We start from the raw sequence: 21,035 nt of genomic DNA on the forward strand, positions 1-21,035 counted from the left end.
GGAGTTGGTATCTGGATTAAAAATCCCATGCTTCGACTGGGATCTGAATCCAGTAGCTACCAGCCTGTAGACGACACCTAACCACGACGCCGGTCAAATACTTATGGAGTTCATTCAATTATAACAGAATGTATGGTCGAAAGTTGGTGCACACTGATTACAACTGTGATTACACTGATTATGATGAATGTCCAATGAAGGACACATTAGCCTTTAGACTACTGGATTAATTTTTAACAAAAACTATGTTGAGTGGGTACAAGTTTATAATTTTTACTCACATATATTCACTTAAATGTTTTATAAATACATGAAATAAAGTTCATATATGAATCGGTAAGTATTATTTTCGTGTCTTTTTTGTCATTTTTATTATTTTTAGATCGGCTAATGGTGATTAAAATTAGGCCAAAAAAAAAAATCGAAAAAGTTGCGTTTACTTACGGGCATTTGTGGCCAGCTGTCCAGTATTTATGTCCATTATTCCTGATATCAGTTGTTTTCTGACCAGAATTTTTTTTTAAACCCGAACTACGATTCATATTGCAATATTTGGTAATTTTCGTTGTTGGTAAAACTATCAAATTTATTATCAAATTAGCTGTCACAATCGGCTATCGATCCCTGAAAATGACCGCGACGTGCCGCCATTGTTGTCAAGCGAAAATACTTGCCAAAAACCACTTTTTGAACTAAAAATTTCAAGGTATTTTCACTTGAAAAAATCAAAACAAAATAATTTTCTTTTATTATATTTCCGTTTCCGGTGAATGTCGTGTGCAAAACAGCGGGAAGTATGAATTGGGGAATGCACTGTATACAGTGTACAGTATGTCGACTGGCGTGACGTTGAGCGAGATATCTCGCCTACAGTAGTCAGAAGGGTGGGAAGTATGAATTGGGGAATGCACTGTATACAGTGTACAGTATGTCGACTGACGTGACATCGGGTGAGATATCTCGCCTGCAGTACTCACTCAGAAGGTTAGTAGAGATTTCAGTCCAGTTTTATAAATAAGGGCCCTGATCTAGTTTTTACAAAAATCCTACTAATTTTTATTCTCACCTGCTTCTGCAGCCCAAGAAATGAGGTCTTTATGATTCCTGTCTCCATAAGACAAATACCGTCTAAAATAAGAAAAAATATATAACATTATAATTACAAAACGTTCTGCTGTTATACAATTTGCTGTTCTGATTGGATAACGATGCTAAAACAATGAATGATATCCTTGGATAAACCTCGGAAAATTATATCATGTCAAATCGCATGGAAACGACATTAGAAACTGATTCGTGTCTATTTATTTTTAACTAAAAGGTTCTATGGTTTGTAATTATAAAAACTACTTGTAATTGTTTTGCAAATTTATCAATGTGTAACAGTCGCAATTTTAATTTTATACAACTTGTGACTGTATATGTCAATAAATTAAAAAAAAAAGACAAAGAATTGTTATACAAACATCTAAAACAATCAGAAATATATTGGGCGATTCACAAAACACTAAATGAAATGATCTATCAAAATGAAAGGAACATCTGATGGGATATCCAATAACTTTTACATATGATCCAAATTAACACAGAAAGAGAATGAACGAACGAACGAACGAACAAACGAATGTCTAACAATACCCCAGCAGAAAAATACACTGACTATTGGTGATCTAAAGGATAAAGTAAAGTTTGTTTTGTTTAATGACACCACTGGAACACATTGATTGATAATTAATCATGGATGTCAAACATTTGGTAATTCTGACATGTAGTCATCAGAGGAAACCCGCTACTTTCTTCCTAATGCAGAAAGGCATCTTTTATAAGCACTTTCCCACAGACGGGAAAAAGTTTGTCCAGTTGTGGTGCACTGGTTGGAACAAGAAAAATTACAATCAGTTGAATGAATCCACTAAGGTGGCTCGATCATGAGACGCAAGCACCTCAAGCGAGCACTCAACCAACCGAGTTAAATCCAGCCCCTAACAAAGGGAAAATCCAGCCCCTAACAAAGGGAAAATAAGATGAGTAACAGCATGTACCCCTGGCTGGGGATTTTCGAAGTGATCTTACCGCTACGAAATTGTAAAACTACTGTATCTTACCATAGGCTGTGACGTCACTACAGCACATGCCATAGTGACGTCATAGCTTACGATGATTTTATGATTTCGTAGTGCTAAGATGGGCCCTGGTAACCTAAAGATTACGACACGTTCATCAAGTTTACAATTCCCATTATCATTCCCTCAAAAACACACTGATATTTTGTTATTCATTCACATCATTGTTCCCACTGTACTGATACTTGCGTGTGTGTAATTTGTCATACAAATATTATGGAAACAAGGCAAATAATTTAGGTTGTGATATTTTTGTTTCAAAATTTTTTTGGTTGAGAAAAAAAATACTATTTTTAACTTTCTTGTCATGTGGCAAACACCTGGTAATCTGAACGACCTTTTCTCGACCTATTTCAATGTCTTTATGCGGAAGGAAAAAAGAATAACCAAGAAAGAATACCATTCATCAATCAGTACATACCAAATGACAAGGCTGATGGATAGAAATGCTGCTCCGGTGGTAGTGGAGCATTGTTGATAAAACGTTTGATGGAATTCCTGCGAACATGAAGATGCTGTAATAATAAATGATTTGATGTCAGATATTGTACACACAGCTGACAAGAGTACAAGATATTATATAAGTCATTCAAACCAGAATGATAGATAAATCAATAAATGATTACTGGGAGTAATTAATCAAAGGAGAAATTAATATTAACAATACCCAAGTAGTATTTTCTAACCAAACTATATCTAACCTTTTACTTCGTAAAGGCGAGACAATTTTTTTATTTATTAAAAAGTTAAAGTGTGTTTTGTTTTAACGACACAACTAAATCACATTGATTTATTAATCAACAGTTATTTGAATGTCAAAGATTCAGTAATTCAGACATAGTCTCAAAGAAAGAAAGATTTTATTTAACGATGCACTCAACACATTTCATTTACGGTTATAAGGCATCAGACATATGGTTAAGGACCACACAGATGAGAGATAAACTCTTTTCGATTAGCAGCAAGGGTTCTTTTATATGCACCATCCCACAGACAGGGTAGGTAGTACATACCACGACCTTCGATATACCAGTCATGGTGCACTGGCTGGAACGAGAAATAGCCCAATGGGCCCACTGATGGGGATCGATCCAAAACCGACTGCACATCGAGCGAGTGTTATACCACTGGGCTACATCCCGCCCTAATACAGTCTTAAAGAGGAAACCCACTACATTTTGCCATTAGTAGCAAGGGATCTTTTATATGTACCATTGTACAGAAAGGATAGAACATACCACGCCCTTTGATATACCAGTCGTGATGTACTGGCTGGAACGAGAAAGTCCAATATGCCGACCGATTTGAATCGATCCTAGACAGACTGCACATCTTGCAAGTTTTTAAAATTAAAACATAAAGCCAAACATAATACATATTCATATTGTAATGGGCAGATGTTTAATACGGTCAGTATTTTACCAGCATAACATCAGGTAATGCAGCGTCGGTGATATCATTCAATCGGTACACGGCAAAATATGGACACATTTCACTGGAGACTCCGCCAAATCTGTGACAGAAAGAAAGAAATGTTTTATTTAACGACGCACTCAACACATTTTATTTACAGTTATATGGCGTCAGACATATGGTTAAGGACCACACAGAGTTTTGAGAGGAATCCCGCTGTCGCCACTACATGGGCTACTCTTTCCGATTAGTAGCAAGGGATCTTTCATTTGCTCTTCCCACAGGCAGGATAGCACAAACCATGGCCTTTGTTGAACCAGTTATGGATCACAGGTCGGTGCAAGTGGTTTGAGCCTTGCGGAGCACTCACTCAGGGTTTGGAGTCGATACCTGGATTAAAAATCCCATGACTTGACTGGGATCCGAACCCAGTACCTACCAGCCTGTAGACCGATGGCCTAACCACGATGCCGGTAAATCTGTGACAGAAAACAAATACACAATTATAGCTACAGCTTTGGTTGGCAATGAAGGGATGAAGTAACGAAGTCTCACAATATATCAATCTAGGCTTTTATTTGTTTGTATGACCTGCAACAATTTTAAAAATTAATAAATAACATTTATTTTTATCTTAAATTTAAATCATGGCAAAATCAAAAAAGGGAATTTCTAAACTAATAATTGGGACCAAACGCACTATGGTTCCCATTGTCTTAATTTTGGAAATGGTACCAAATATTGAAAGATGAGTAATAAAGAATGTAATTTGTCCAAAATATAAATTTAAAAAAACAAAACAAAAAAACTACATTTTAATTCTAATGTTGGAGTTACCAACTGGGATCATGAGGCAAAAAAACCCACAACTGTTTCACGGAAAGGAATGAACTTGTTTATTTAAAATTATCCCACCATACTTTATTAGGTCTCTTTCAAATGCTAGTTGAGACATTTGGTTTAGAAAGTGAGATGAATAACCCACAGCCACCATGTTGTCAGACCAGTCCATTGTTAAAGGGGGGAAATGCATAACAGTGACAGGTCAGGTTACATTATGAAAAGAAAAGACCCCCCCCCCCCCCCCAAATACATACAGAGAGACAGACACACACAAACACATACAGAGACAGACGCACATACAAACACATACAGAGAGACAGACACACACACAAACACATACAGAGAGACAGACACACAGACACACACACACACACACACACACACAAACACACAGAAACTGTTTTAAATTAATCTTAACTTTAAAGAGGAAAATGCACAAACTGGAGAGGTAAGATTATAATAGGAACAAATTTAAAAAACAAAATCAATTGTTTTAAATGCACCTGACAGATGACGGCATCTGTGCATGATACCAGCGGTTGATGTCGAACAGAGCCAGGAAGTAGTTCGACTTGTCGCCGGGTCCGTTGTCCTGTGCCTCCCACACTATCACACATAGGGCCAGGTCGGGACCGTGACCTCCTGGGAAAACATCAAATACAGAACATTACAGGTACATAAAGAGTCTGTTTTGTTCAAGGACACCACTAGAGCATATCGATTAATTAATCATCAGCTACAGAGTCATCAGAAAGAAATATTTTATTTAACAACGTACTCAACACATTTTATTTAGGGTTATATGGCGTCGGATATATGGTTAAGGACCACACAGATATTGAGAGAGAAACCTGCTGTCGCCACTTCATGGGCTACTCTTTTCAATTAGCAGCAAGGGATCTTTTATATGCACCATCCCACAGACAAGGTAGTACATACAATGGCCTTTTAACACCAGTTGTGGTGCACTGGCAGGAACAAGAAATAACCCAATGGGCCCATGGACGGGGATCGATCCCACACCGACTGTGCATCAAGCAAGCGATGTACCAATGGGCTATATTCCGCCCTTACAGTCATCAGGGGAAACCCGCTATATATATATATATATATATATATATATATATATATATATATATATATATATATATATATATATATATATATATATATATATATATATATATATATATATAGACAGCAAGGGATCTTTTATATGCACTTTCCGACAAGACCGGAAAGCACATACTATGGCCTTTGTCCAGATGTGGTGCACTGGTTGGAACGAGAAAAAAGCCAATCAGTTGAATGGATCCACCGAGGTGGTTCGATCCTGCGAAGCTAGCACTTCAAGCGAGCACTCAACCAACTGAGCTAAATCCCACTCCTTATAGGTACATGTGCATACACTATATGAAAGTAATGTATAATAACCATGAATAATTTCTGTATGATAAAAAAGTAATATATCTGCTCATTAACCTTCTGACTATTGGATAAATTTTTTTATAAAAACTACGTTGAGAGGTTACAAACTGATAACTTTTACTCGCATATTTTCACTTAAAATTTATTTAAATAAATAATAATTATTTCATGATTTTTGTTGTTGGTTCTGCCACTGTTGTCAAATGAAAATACTCAAAAATCCCAGGTATTTTCCTAAAAAACAAACAAACTGAAACTGCCATACTTTAAATTAATCTATTTTCTATTCTTTTATTATCTCCGGTGAGTGCCGTGTGCAAAATCACAGGAAATATGAATTGGGGAATGCATTTTATACAGTGTACATTATGTTAACTTGCATGTCGTTGGGCTAGATATCCCGCCTGAAGTATCCAAAAGGTTAATAAAAGCCATCCTTTTTTTTGGACTTTTCGATCCTCTCAAGTAAGTCGAAACCTGCGCTACAACAGCTTGCTCTGAATGTGCACGTTAAGACCTATGATCTGACATGATCTGGTCTTTTTGGACCAGTTCATTAAAACAGGTAGTGAGGTCAGGTTATAAACAAAAAAGAAATATTCCCTGCAAAACACCCCTATACTAATCTTGTTAAAAGCATACCTTCTTCGAACGACTCGTTTTCCGTGAGGACCGCCGGTGGACAGTAGAAGGGATCAACGAGGGTGTAGCAGGACACGATCTGACTCATCCAGGTATGTCTCCGTGACGTGCCGCTGAACGGATCGACGAGTAGCTCGTATTCCAAACGCAGACACACCGACTCCAACTCCTGAACACAAACAGTAGCAAAAAGGTGTCATATATTATTACTAATGGCACTGACGTAGAACAGAGAAAATGTAAGACATTTAAAGGAACTACTCAGAGTAAAGTTTGTCTTATTTAAAGACGCCTCTAGAGCACATTGATTTTTTATCTATCATCGGCTATTGGACGTCAAACATATGGTCATTCTGACATATTTCTTTAGAGGAAACCCGCTGCCGCCACATAGGCTACTCTTTCTGATAAGCAGCAAGGGGTCTTTTATTTGCGATTCCCACAGGCAGTACAGCACAAACCATGGCCTCTGTTGAACCAGTTATGGATCACTGGTCGGTGCAAGTGGTTTACACCTACCCATTGAGCCTTGTAGAGCACTCACTCCGAGTTTGGAGTCGGTATCTGGATTAAAAATCCCATGCCTCAAATGGGATCCAAACCCAGTAGCTACCAGCCTGAAGACCGATGGCCCAACCACGACGCCACTGAGGCCGGTGACGACAAAGAACAGAAAATGTAAAACTTTTAAAGGGAGTAAAGTTTGTTTTATTTAACGACGCCTCTAGAGCACATTGATTTTTATCTTATCATCGGCTATTGGACGTCAAACATATGGTCATTCTGACATATTTCTTTAGAGGAAACCCGCTGTCGCCACATAGGCTACTCTTTCTGATAAACAGCAAGGTTTTTTTTATATGCACTTTCCCACACAGGACAGCACATACCACGGCCTTTGATGAACGGACTAATCAGAGATGCACAAGGCAAGTTGAAATATGGTAATCTTCTGACCACTGAAGATGAACTAATTTTAATGGAATGATTAGGTTACGCAAAACATTTATATAAAAATATACAGTACAGTGAAACCCCTCTAAACCAGACACCCTCGTGACCAAAAGTTTGTTTTAAAGTTTGTTTTATTTAACGACGCCGCTAGAGCACATTGATTTTTTATCTTATCATCGGCTATTGGACGTCAAACATATGGTCATTCTGACACTGTTTTTAGAGGAAACCCGCTGTCGCCACATAGGCTACTCTTTTTACGACAGGCAGCAAGGGATCTTTTATTTGCGCTTCCCACAGGCAGGATAGCACAAACCATGGCCTTTGTTGAACCAGTTATGGATCACTGGTCGGTGCAAGTGGTTTACACCTACCCATTGAGCCTTGCGGAGCACTCACTCAGGGTTTGGAGTCGGTATCTGGATTAAAAATCCCATGCCTCGACTGGGATCCGAACCCAGTACCTACCAGCCTGTAGACCGATGGCCTGCCACGACGCCACCGAGGCCGGTCCCCCTCGTGACCAAGTAAACTGTCCAGTTTTAAGAGGTATCCAGTTTAGAGAGGTTATTTTCTGTACAGATTTTTAAAAAAAGGACTGAAAAATGTCCGGTTTTGGAGGAATTCCACTGTACATACTTTTAATAATAATGTAATCTGTAAAACCTAGCCAGTGTGGAAGTTACAACATTCAATCTTCCACAGCGACCGTATTTTAAGACACCCAATAGATTTTGATAGGTTAGGCAGTGCTTGAAAATAATTTTGAATGGCCAGCAATCTTTGCTTCTCAGATTTCAATATGGAAGGAAATGTTTTATTTAACGACACACTCAACACATTTTATTTACGGTTATATGGCGTCAGACATATGGTTATGGACCACACATATATTGAAGGAGAAAACCTGCTGTCGCCACTTCATGAGCTACTCTTTTCAATTGGCAGCAAGGGATCTTTTATATGCACCATCCCATAGACAGGATAGCACATACCACGGCCTTGATGTACCAGTCGTGGTGCACTGGCTGGAGCGAAGGCTAGAAAATCAGAAACAGTTTCTAAAAATTGATGTAAAATCTTTGCTTCCTACAAACCTTGGGTTAACACTCATAGTTAGTACCTACCTCATAGAAGACACCGTAGTTGTTATAGAGAGTCTTTTTTCCAAAACAAAGCTGGTACAGACATATTGTACTAACATTTTCTTGACTGCAAAAGAAAACAGATTAAATAAACCTATTGTTTGTTGCTGCACATTGTCTGAATTGAATACAAAACAACACTGAAACTTATTTATAATAAATTTTGTATAGCACCCATGTTCAAATAATAATAATATTTACTGCAACACAGACTAATAATATATTTTAAAGAAATGTGGCAAACAAACCAAAATGTAAAACAGGGCTAGCTTTGGGCGAGTAGAAACCTTCGTCAAATTATCTGTTAAATCTTCACAAATTGCAGAAATCCAGTTATTATCTAACAAAATATCAATTATTACAAAAAAGTATTTAGCAAAATCAAAACAAAATTTGCCAATTGTTTTTAAAATTCGAAACTGGTGAATTTGGTGAGTGCCAGAGCTAGGCCTGTAAAATTAGGTCCAGAAAATCTGTCTGGTTTGTTCGGTAGCTATACAATTATTTATATTACAGTGAAAGGTTTGACTGTCATGGTGAATTTCGAACAGGTAAATGATTCCTATTGTTCTGCAACACAAGTGAAATGGCAAAAACATATAAAAAAAAAAAAAACTCAAGTTTTGAAACGAGTTAAAAGCATGGGTCGAAATACTGCCATCTCGACCAGATTTTGCCGGTCGACATCACCACGGATCAGGAGGGTTTTTTACGTTTATATTCACACATTAGTTTGGTCCAGCAGGTTTTAATTCAAGTCGGCAAAATCTGTAGAAAACATGGATCGATTTCTCTTTTATGAATACTTAACCAGACGTCAAACAAATGGCATATTCCCCCATTGTGTAATTACACTGGTCCGAACATCCCAACAGCAAATGGGATTGCTTAAAATCTTCCAATAAGTCCTCTGTATCATTCCAGTCACACAATTGAAGCTTCCTTCCCCCCCCCCCACCCCCCAGTGCATTTGTTTGAGGTCAGGTTAAGTTAAAAATAAAACAAACTGTCGGATGGAATATCAGCCAATTTCGACCCCTGTAAAGGGTATGAAAAACAGAGCTAAACATCATCATCTATGACACCACAAGAAAGATGGAGAGACAACAATCGACTCATACGAAATCGAAGACAGGTGAGCGCATGAGGTATAACTAAATGATTACAATTAAAAGCCAATATCATACCCTGGATAAACGACTGAATTGTCGCGTGACACCCACAGGTAACAGAAATTCTTCGGATCGTTCTCCGGCTCTTGGTACAGGAAATGTGACACAGCATTCGGCTCCGCTTCCAGACGACTGTTGTATCTGTAACAAACAACACATTTTTTAAATTAAAAATCGTAACTGCATCAAACAGTTTAACATCATTTTAACATTTGTAGGAAAATTGCTTTGAGACAACTGCTATTTATCTGACAAATATATTTAATTTTTAAACATGTTTCACACCTGTATCATGTTTTAAAAGCACAAAACAGATTTGGTTTTATCTTTGATAATGAAATAAATACCCATCTTAGTGAAATTGAGATTACTAATTACCGTATATCTTCGCCTGTAAGTCGATCTCGGCTACAAGTCGAGTCCCTAATTTCAAGCCTTGAAAACTTATTTTTTTTATTGACCCGTTTATAAGTCGACCCTTGAAAGACAACTTATAAATATTGAAGTATTTCTTATTTTCAGCACATGAGAAGAATAATGTACAATATTTGAACAAAAGAAAATTATTTTACAAACTTCGGTTTTCACGTTTTGTACATCGCAAACAAGTAACATAGCATCAAAACGAAATATTCCCTTAGTAGATAGTGAAAGCTGTTTGGCTGTTACCGTATGGCACTGTACAGCATGGTTTTGTGCACAGACAACAACTTTATAAACAATGACAACAGATCACTACAATAAAACTGAAAGTATCAGTTAATCACATGTTTTGCCGCCATATTAATACATGTAAGGAGGATAACTCTGGAAAGTACACTGGTTTTTATGTATGTCCCTATTGCTCTAGTGAACTGCAGATATATCAGTCTAAGCTGTTTTAAGGGTCAGCTCAGTAATATTCAGGAACTTTTCAATGATAAAGTTAATCACCGACAAAACATTGTTTGAACAACCATTAATGCCAGTGACCAGATTTCAAAATAAACTCAGGCAACAGGTAGTTAGTAATAATTGTTTACATTTTTGCTATTAGTGATGACTGTTATTTTAACTAAGTGGACTGTTCTATTGGCATGTGAGTGAGATCGCACGCCTTTTTGCATAACCAAAACCGTTTTAATGCCAAAAAAAAAAGGTTACAAAAAAATAAATGTGTCAAATTAACATATTTGAGTATAAATACAGGGCATACTTCAACAATAAAACTTGTAAAATAATCCCCAAAACGGTAATATTTTTGGTTGAAATTTTTTTACCCTCTTATAAGTCGACCCCCCAAGTTATAAAATAATGTTTGGGTGAAAAAAATTCGACTTATAGGCGAAGATATACGGTAGTTGTTAAGACTAAAAACAAACATGTTTTACATCTTACGGAATATTGGTAGCCTTTATATCTTTTAAAACTATTTAATTATCCTTGTTTTAATTACTTAAAATAGCATTACGCATGAATTCCTTACAGCAACCTTATAGCCTGTCCCATATTATCATTAAGAGTATCCACAACTTTTCTCTTTTCACATTTTCAACATCACTTGTAAAAACGTAATTTATTCTCAACCACTTAATTTTAAGAGTTTGTTGTTATCAACATATTGCTACAAAATTCCAAATTAAAAACAATGTGGTCACATACAAATTATTTAAAAGGGTTACTACATGTGCAGGTCGAATAGTTTTTGTATCATCAAATATCATGATCAAAGTCGACTTACTCCATCACTGGGTTGTACAGTTTCCACAACTGGAAGCCGCCGAAGTTGAATCCCACACACAGAATCCCTGCCTGAGGAACGTACTGAAGACAACTGACCGAAACAGAATCTGCAATACAGAAATAAATTACGTAATATTATACACATGTACACAGCTACGATTAAGTTACCTAATCTATCAACTCTGTCTTTAGTAAACCAACTGCCAATGCTGTCCCATCCTTAAACCAATAAATATTCTGAACAGAAAAAAAATGTAATTATTAATTTAGTATTAATTTCATTTTAAATGATTCAGTTTGATCCCGGGGCAGGACACAGCCCAGTGGTAAAGCACTCATCTGATGCATGATCGGTCTGGGATCAATCCCCATCTGTGGGCCAAATGTTGCAATTACCTAATGTTTGACATCCAATAGCCGATGATTAATAAATCAATGTGCTCTAGTGGTGTCGTTGAACAAAACAAACTTCAGTTTGAATCCCTTTACTTTTGTGTCTCTTATGAACGTCTTGTGAACATTTTAGGCTCATTTCGACAGGCTATTTACCGAATTAATTTGATCACTGAACACAAATTCTGCGGAATAAAATGTCTCACCAATCATAAACTGTGATGAACATCGATAGATGCAACTATAAAGCAAGCTTCACTGACCTAGGACTTGTAGTTTGTGAGAAACTCAACTAAATGCAAAACCTTAACACAAGAGTTGACACCGTTGCCATAAAAGTAATACCTATATGTTGTCTTTTCACTCTGTTAACGCGAGACAAAAATAATATAATTACAATATTTACTTTTCCTCTGTCTTTCAATATAGAATGGTAAAATCACGATGGCTGAATGAATGAATGAATGAATGAATGTTTAACAACACATAAGCACAAAAATATATATCAGCTATTGCGTTTCAAAAAAAAGTTTGTTTTGTTACTTACACCACTGGAGAACATTGATTAATTAACCATCGGCTATTGGATGTCAAACATTTGGTAATTCTGACACGGAGTCATCAGAGGAAACCCGCTACATTCTTTCTAATGCAGCAAGGGATCTTTTTATATGCACTTTCCCACAGACAGTAAAGCACATACCATGGCCTTTGTCCAGTTGTGGTGCACTGGTTGGAACAAGAAAAAACGCAATCAGTAGAATGGATCTACTAAGATGGTTCGATCCTGTGACACAAGCACCTCAAGTGAGCACTCAACCGACTGAACTAAATTCCACTCTGGGTGTTAAATTCTTGATAAGGATTATTCATAGGAACGAGACAATAGAAATGATGTCAAAATCACAGACACTGGCATCTCTGACAATGTTGGGCAGGACATAGCCCAGTGGTAGAGCGTTCGCTTGATGCACGGTCGGTCTGGGATCGATCCCCGTCGGTGGATCCACTGGGCTATTTCTCGTTCCAGTGAGTGCTCCACAACTGGTGAAACAAAGGCTGTGGAATGTACTATCCTGTCTGTGGGATGGTGCACATAAAAAAATCCCTTGCTGCTAATCGAAGAGTAGCCCATGAAGTGGCGACAGCAGGTTTCCTCTCTATATATCTGTGTGGTCCTTAACCATATGTCTGATGCCATATAACCGTAAATAAAATGTGTTGACTGCGTCGTTAAATAAAACATTTCCTTCCTTCCTCTGACAATGTAATCAGCGTTGTTTTTCTTACCTGTCTGAAATGTTTTAACAATCGAGTCGTCGGGACGATAGAACGTAAACGAGCCGCGAGAACAGCACTCCTCTGAAACAGTAAACAAAACAAATATAAATACAAGGCGACGACACAAGATATGTGTGCATCATACAAGAATAGCCAACTGTGACAAAACTAACATCACAATTTCATGCGAATCATCAGTTGCTATGCAATCAGCTATTTTCATACGAGGCTCTCATATTGTATGGCATTACCTTTAGCAGGCAAAAACTATTTTACTTTACCAGTGGAAAAATCAGCTAGTTAAAAACTAAATTTAAGCTGCAACCAAAAATCGTATCTCAAACATTCAACTAAAAAGTCAAATGTAATGTAATGGGGAGAATATATATCACAACACTAAGGCCAAATAAATATAGCAAACTAGACAATTTCTTTAATATGCAGGTCAAATAGCCCCCCAAAATATCTCTTGCACTGTCTGTCTGTATCTCTCTCTCTGTCTCTGTATCTCTCTCTCTCTCTCTCTCTCTCTCTCATAATATACATACCATTTAAGAGCATGGCCATGACATTTCCCTTGGACAGGGCCTGCTGTCTGGCATGTCCCACATCGCGTGACCGAGGCGTCATGAACTGCAGCGTGCTCGGGTACACCTCATCATAGATGGCGTGACTATCAACACACATGTCTGCAAGTAACACGAGATCGTATGTACAAAATGTATTTATCTCTTAGCAAAAGAAAGTTTGTTTTGTTTAACGATACCACCAGAGAACACTGATTTATTTATCAATCAGCTATTGGACATGATCTCTCAACACGGCTCAACATTAACTATCAACACCCTTTACGTTCATCGCGACTATTGTTGCATTAAGCACCAGGGCCTGTGCTTATAAAACATTTATTAAGAGTCCAGATTCAATCTAAAATGACGTCACACACATACAATTTGTATGGCGTTGTCATGACATTAGTGTCTCAGACTCTGTTAGTATTAGTGTCGAGTCAAGACTCAAGTTTTATAAGCACAAGGCCTCATGGGTTCATAAATCTATGTGCTCTAGTAGTGTCATTAAACAAAAGAAACAGACAAACTATCCTGGAATGGACAAACAGCCCAGATAGCTGAGGTGTGTGCCCAAGACAGCATGCTTGAACCTTAACTGGATATAAGCAAGGAAATAAATAAAAATAAAATGAAGAAAAACATTATACCCACCAACAAGATAGACATAGCCACACTGAACGCCAACAGCAACAATGCCGTGAAATTCACGCAGGTTGCTGCCGATAGCCCAGCTGGGCACCTGATCTCCACCAGAGGTCAGAACTGAAGTCAGTGACGTGACCTGATAGAAAAATGACAATAAAATCAGACGATTTTAAATTCACAAAGTAACTCATACACACACACACGCATATATATATATATATATAGTTTTCGTCTCTGAAATTAATTATATCCACATTAAAATTACCCTAGACATTACTACAGCTACTGACTTTAGATAAACATAATTCATGATCACCCTGCCTCATAATTACAAGAAAAGTCAATTTAGGAAATATTTAGTTTTCAACAATTCGGCCAGCAACAGTTGTTAATTGATTGAATATTGATTAGCAGCTACTATTTAACGTATAGAATTGTGTAGTGATCTCTAAAACTTGCAGAGCCAATTTGCGACACGATATAGTCCAGTGTTCAACAAATGTTTGAGAAAATTATAAATTGCTTACCCTAACCGAATATCCTACATATTATAATAATATAGTTGATAATTTCCAATGGCAGATCCAAAATTCATTAGCCTGGACTAAAAAGTTGAGCTTTTTAACGACACCACTAGAGCACAATGATTTATTAATCATCGGCTATTGGATGTCAAACATTTGGTAATTTTTACATATAGTCTTAAGAGTGGAAACCCGCTACATTTTTCTATTAGTAACAAGGGATCCTTTATATGCACAATCCCACAGACAGGATAGCACATACCACAGCCTTTGATATGCCAGTCATGATGCACTGGCTGGAACAAGAAATAGCCCAATGGGCCCACCAACGGAGATCAATCCAGACCGACCGCACATCAAGCAAGCGCTTTACCACTGGGCCAAGTCCCGCCCCTCTAGCCTGGACGAAGGGCTAGTGGATTTGTTGAACCTATGGACATTATGACTAAAATGTACCCTGCAATTGTATCCGTCCAAATTTACCTTTTGTGGGAACTCGATAGCTTTCAGCACGCATGACTTGAATATGTCGAAGAGACACACCATGCCCTGGTTCACCGAATTAGTCAGGCCGACCAACAGCTTTGTGGATCCATTCACCGAATATTCCTGCACACAGGTGATTGTGGTGTTAGAATCGTGGAGGGCCGCCCCGAACTTCCATGCTGCGACACGTGTTCTAGACTTTGTCGTAATAACTTCGAGGTGGGGCCCATGATACAGCCAAGAAAAGTAGCCATCTAGAAGAGACGTGTTAAATACTTTCAATGCAACGGATTAATAATTACAATGTTAGATATTTTTCTTATACAGCAAAGACTCACAGTATTTAATCATTAATAATACACACAAAGGTAAACATGCTATAAATTAATTAATTAGTTTTTATGGTATTATCTTAGAATAACTGAAACAAAAAGTCACATCTGTAAATACTTATCATTATTAGGTAATGCTAAATTTTCATTTTAAACCTACTCATATGTACAAAAAATATTATATGTATCCACCATTTTGATTTATTACAGTAGTTTTACAAATTATGAATGTAAAAATATTCTTGCATTCAGTTAAAGTACGGTATCCTTTTTTTTATGCATGTATATTTTAGTGTTCAATTAATCTGTCAAACAATATACTCAGAAATGTTTACAACCAAAATGCACCAACCATAAAAAAATAAGTTACACACCTAGGCGAGTCTTCTGTTAAGTGCCCTCTTAGTGGTCGCTCTGCCACCAACAAAATTATATATATATATTGTAAAAACTATTTGTGATTTTTATTTTAATGTGGCCAAATAATATTTTGTGACGATAGATATTTTGTTGAAACAATTGGTGGGTTTCTGCATATTTTGAAAGTTTCATACATAATTTGGTGAATGTTTCTACTCACCTAGAACTACATGTAGCCTTACCCCTGACAGATTTCAATAATGTAATGTTATTACAAAAGAAATTCACATAGCTACTACACAATTTGGCAACGTAGTTTACGTAAATACAACTATGAATGAGTTAAGTTAAGTTCTGTAAAATAAAATATAACATGCACCGTACGCATATTTTATTAATTAATAATACCTTTCTGGGTGTTTTATAACTAGACCATTTTAGAATTACTGATAAAGGCTTGTTTAATCTCGGGGCAGCATGGCACTGATCAAGGCAAGATGGCGCTAGACTACTGACGCTGCATCATGCTAAAACAAGGTAGGGAAAACACAAACCTATGCTTGTGCTTCCATTTATTCCTGTGACATCAGTCTTTTCCAGGACACTCTGTGTACATGACTGGAACGGCAGCAGGGGTGAAATGTCACTTGGAACCAGGTTTGGTCTCATGTTGTCTTCTAATGTTTTGTCTGTCTGCAAGATTAACGAAAAACAATTATTAGGATTTCAGGAAACATTTTGTTTTCAAAATCTTGATTCATTTAGCAACATTTCTAGTCAATTAAAAATTGATTAGCAACTACTGTTTAATGTTTTAAAATGGCTAAGCGATCTCTGTAACTTGCATAGTGAATCGCAACGTGATAGTGAACAAAATGTTCCATGGATTTAAGAAATATCGGAAAATTGGCTGAAACTAAATTTGTTTCAGTATGAGTACAGAAAGTATACAGTTTACCCACTTCTCCCTAAGTAAAAAAAAAAGTGTATATTATCGTGAAGCATATTTTAGAGTCAAACATCACTTTGTAATTACCAAACTTCTGGGTTGGCCTATAAATTGTGTGCTGCAGATAGGTGGATGGGCAGATATTTTCATAATTTTGCCACACAAACTGTTACTAGTACAATAAATGTTAAAGCAAGGATCAAAATTCAGTACAAAACGGCCCTAACAATAATGGGTCAAAATGAACCTTAAAAAATCAAAACTGCCCAAGAGAAGAAGTCACAACAGCCCTTTAAGCCATTAGATATATATAGAGGATAGTACATGAGCAGCCGTTAGCTGAGATGCCATTATCTTACAATGAGTTGTTTTAAAACATATCTAACAAGTGAAAGCCATGTGTAAGAAACAACATTCTTACACACCTGTTGGTGAGAACATCATTCTTTATTTTTGGTAACACATACTTGTTAACACATATCCAATTCCAAATGTTTTCCATGCCCACATCCTTTAGGCTCAGGGATTTCCACCCTGGGTCCGGTCTCTGATATGACAAGTGGCCTGACCCAGGGTAGACTTAAAGTTAAGGGGTAAATTCTGATTATTTATTTCAAATGGAGAGGGGGGGGGGGGGGGGGGGGGGGGGGGGAGAAAGAAATTTCGAATTTTAAGTCATTGATCGCCATTGTAGGCAAAATGTCTTTATGAGCTGTTGTGTGTGTGTGTGTGTGTGTGTGTGTGTGTATGTTATTATTATTATTATTTATGTGGTAAATTAGTGTAATAACATGTTATTGTGATAGTTTGTTATAAAACGTGAAATAAATTGTTACCAGTGATACCGTTGTTTTGGTCGTTTTTATACACATTTTTGGACTGCCTGTGATATATTGCTTATACTGGTTAACATAGTAGTAATGGGAATTAATTTAGTGTTATAGTATCCATACATTTGGACAACATTTGCTGTCTGCATAGGGCTTCTAGATTATGGTAGCCCCACTCCCGTAGCTAGTGATATTCAATGTTGGACTAGTAAATAACTACCATTACCATGCCTGACGGCTAGTGAAAAACAAAATGGTCAAATGTTGCAGTTGTCTATTTTGTAAATATGAATATACTGATCCCACTCCAACCCCTAATGTTAGTGTTTTTAAGCTCTATCTCCCTCTTTACTATAGTCCCTCTGACATATTTAATTATTACTATTATTTAGTAAAATTGTATTAACTGAAAGTAAAGTATGGCTAGTGGATTTTTAAAATCACTGATCCCATGGCTGGTGGATTTTACAAAAATTCTAGAAGCCCTGGTCTGCATCATGTCAATTGAGAGTGTAGCCTGAGAGTCCAATGTCCTGCATCTCCAAGTAAAATTGTCATATCATACAAAAACAAAAGAATGTTGCTCTCCTTGACGTCATATTCAAAAGAAAAACAGAAAAAGTGTGACATCATATTTATCGACGTAAAACCAAAATATAACCTTATATTCCGAAACATAATTAAAGGAACATTATCATTAATAATAACCAAAATGTTAGATTTTCCCAACCAGTAATGATCATGTATTTAACACTAGACAGACATTAGGATGGTTATGACTGCTCTCTGCCGTCAGATATACCTGATAGCAAAAATAAAGAATGGCTGCCTATCCGGTGGTAGGCAAAGATTCCCGCTCTAATACAACAATAACAATATATCCGATGTTAAATACTTTTACACTGATAATTTTTGAGTTCGCCAATAACAAATATTTGACACATTAATCACTAATACACGCACTACAGGAAGAAACCTGTAAGCACCTACTTATTTAATCAGAACATTATTGAAAGGGGGTACTGTCAGTGTTTTCGCTATACAAGTGTCATCTCTGACGGAGAGTGCAATCATAACCATTTCAATGTCCGTCTAGCTCTCGAACAGCAGAATACTTGGCCTATTTTGAGTCTTGAGTGTACATCCATTTCGTGTGCAATTTCAGTTAATAATTATTGCAATGGCTTGGCAAACTTTTTTTTTTTTTTGTAAGGTTAATAAGTCGCTGTAGACAACTAAGCCTAAAACACCTAGTACAGGGCGCACACTTTCTTTCTACAACCGTACAGACTATAATAGTACAACCATGTCCGGTGTATCGGCGCGTCAGGTGATTCGGCACACTTGGTAATTTGCTCAAGTATGCTTAGGAAGTTGTCATGTTGTCGGTGTTTTTAACGAATTAAAGTTCAATTTCTTTTTCAATGGTTAATAAAGTATCAACATATTTATTGTTACGGGTGCAATTAAAAAAAAAATATTAGAATTATCAATAATTATATCATAATTTCAAAATAAATCATTCACCTGTTTTCGTGTATATAAACGCAAAGTAGGTCAGCTTATTGATATTAAGAATGTTAAAACCAGTCTGAAAACACCTTTCCCACATTTTTTAAATTATAGTAAACAGTATAAATGTAATTATTTTTGTTCGATTATTTTTATTTAAACTGAAAAGGAAAACCCAGACAAATGCAAACAAAACAAAAATTTTACACCTTAATTAACAGTCATTCCAGTTCACAATTGTCACATTGTTATAAAAAATAAAAGCGAAATAAGATCCACTGTGTGCACAATCTACCAGAGAAAAATAAAATCCATGTAGGCATCTTAGCCATGCATGACAATGAACATGTATACATCTGTAGTACTGTGCCACTCAAGAAAACAATTCCGAAACTGATCATGAGATGGGTCATGTGTGATCGTTAATTTTCATAGTAATATGTTTAACAAGACAAAAAAAAAGTACTAAAATAATTTTGGGACAATAGTGTAGCGTTTGTGGGCTAAAAGTTAGGTCATGGGCGGTCTATAAATAGCGGAGTCAACGATACCGATCTACTGCGCCGAATCACCGGACATGCAAATCGTTTTGGATACATCATACAAGCAAGGGGGTGCCTATATTTATGCACCATTTTAAAATGTTTATTTACTACAGACATAAAACAATTTGTAGTGTATTTCAGATTATGCACTGCTTCACTGGTGAGAGACACATTTTATTAAGTATTTCACAGTGTTCACATAGAAAATGGTCCTTGAATGCTTAGGTGCGCCGATACACCGGACAGCACTGTATAATTTATAAAACACCCAGTTTTAAAAATTAACCCACTCCAAAACCGAATGAGTTTGGACAAAAGACTAATCAAAATAGAGGTGGGTAAAATAAGAACTTTGGCATTACCTATTATATGCTATCCTGGATCCAGTCAATCACGAAGAAAAACAGTAGTCAGTAGTAAACTATCAAAGGCCGTTGATTAAGTTCATTGCAAATCTTGCAAAGCGCCAATAAAATTGTCAGTCTCCTTTGTAATATAAAATTTGAAAGCTAGATGCCACTACCTCTTGCATATTAAATACATACACTGTATCATAAATTGTTACATCTATATTATAAAGAAGTTTAAACTTATAAAGCATCTGTAATCGAGTTTTACAAATCAAAAACTCATGCTAACTTTTAAACTACCGCCATCTGCATTTATGCGATCTGAAGTCCCACCTTCTGTATTAGAGCACGAGCTTTTGTTTGGTTACTAGGGTTGAAATAAAATATATTTAAATCTACTAGTATTTTAAACTGTTTGAACGATAGTTAAGTCCATTATAAAGTTCGGTTCAATATAATTATTATAATTTATTTAGTTATTCGAACATACACGCTGCGTTTATTAGGATATACCTTTCCTAAACTTTATGACAAAAAATAATTGCATTATATTCAACAACGCCCAATTTCGTTTTTCGTTTTTAAAATATATGCTACACATTGACAGAGTACATTTTACTTATAATTAAATGAAAGAATACAAAGCAATAGCGATATATTATATGATAATAATTGTTTAATTATTTAATAGAGTGGATGGTGGCAAGATCAGGTAATAGAACAAATTAATTCTATTTCACACTAACTTAGAATATTTATTTTATATGACCATCTCAATTTTTTTTATTTTCACAATGCTGTATTGTTTAAAAGA

At 36.4% G+C, this 21,035-nt stretch overlaps 1 protein-coding gene across 1 annotated transcript in view; it reads right to left on the minus strand.

The window, feature by feature from the left end:
- LOC121390040 (protein ELYS-like) overlaps positions 1 to 20,510 on the minus strand; it is a 67,610-nt gene extending 47,100 nt beyond the window's left edge. Inside the window, exons 1-14 of the mRNA XM_041521748.1 lie at positions 20,234 to 20,510; positions 16,590 to 16,728; positions 15,341 to 15,597; positions 14,340 to 14,469; positions 13,665 to 13,805; positions 13,126 to 13,197; positions 11,441 to 11,549; positions 9,736 to 9,861; positions 8,531 to 8,615; positions 6,450 to 6,618; positions 4,883 to 5,021; positions 3,546 to 3,636; positions 2,545 to 2,638; positions 1,067 to 1,128 (exon numbers count right to left, since the gene is read on the minus strand). Of these exons, the coding sequence (XP_041377682.1) occupies positions 1,067 to 1,128; positions 2,545 to 2,638; positions 3,546 to 3,636; positions 4,883 to 5,021; positions 6,450 to 6,618; positions 8,531 to 8,615; positions 9,736 to 9,861; positions 11,441 to 11,549; positions 13,126 to 13,197; positions 13,665 to 13,805; positions 14,340 to 14,469; positions 15,341 to 15,597; positions 16,590 to 16,704 (1,590 nt within the window). The 5' untranslated portion in view covers positions 16,705 to 16,728; positions 20,234 to 20,510. The remainder of the gene's footprint in view (positions 1 to 1,066; positions 1,129 to 2,544; positions 2,639 to 3,545; positions 3,637 to 4,882; positions 5,022 to 6,449; positions 6,619 to 8,530; positions 8,616 to 9,735; positions 9,862 to 11,440; positions 11,550 to 13,125; positions 13,198 to 13,664; positions 13,806 to 14,339; positions 14,470 to 15,340; positions 15,598 to 16,589; positions 16,729 to 20,233) is intronic.
- Positions 20,511 to 21,035: the final 525 nt, after the last annotated feature.

The sequence above is a fragment of the Gigantopelta aegis genome, chromosome 15 (genome assembly GCF_016097555.1).
Source record: "Gigantopelta aegis isolate Gae_Host chromosome 15, Gae_host_genome, whole genome shotgun sequence".
In the NCBI taxonomy this organism is placed as follows: domain Eukaryota; kingdom Metazoa; phylum Mollusca; class Gastropoda; order Neomphalida; family Peltospiridae; genus Gigantopelta; species Gigantopelta aegis.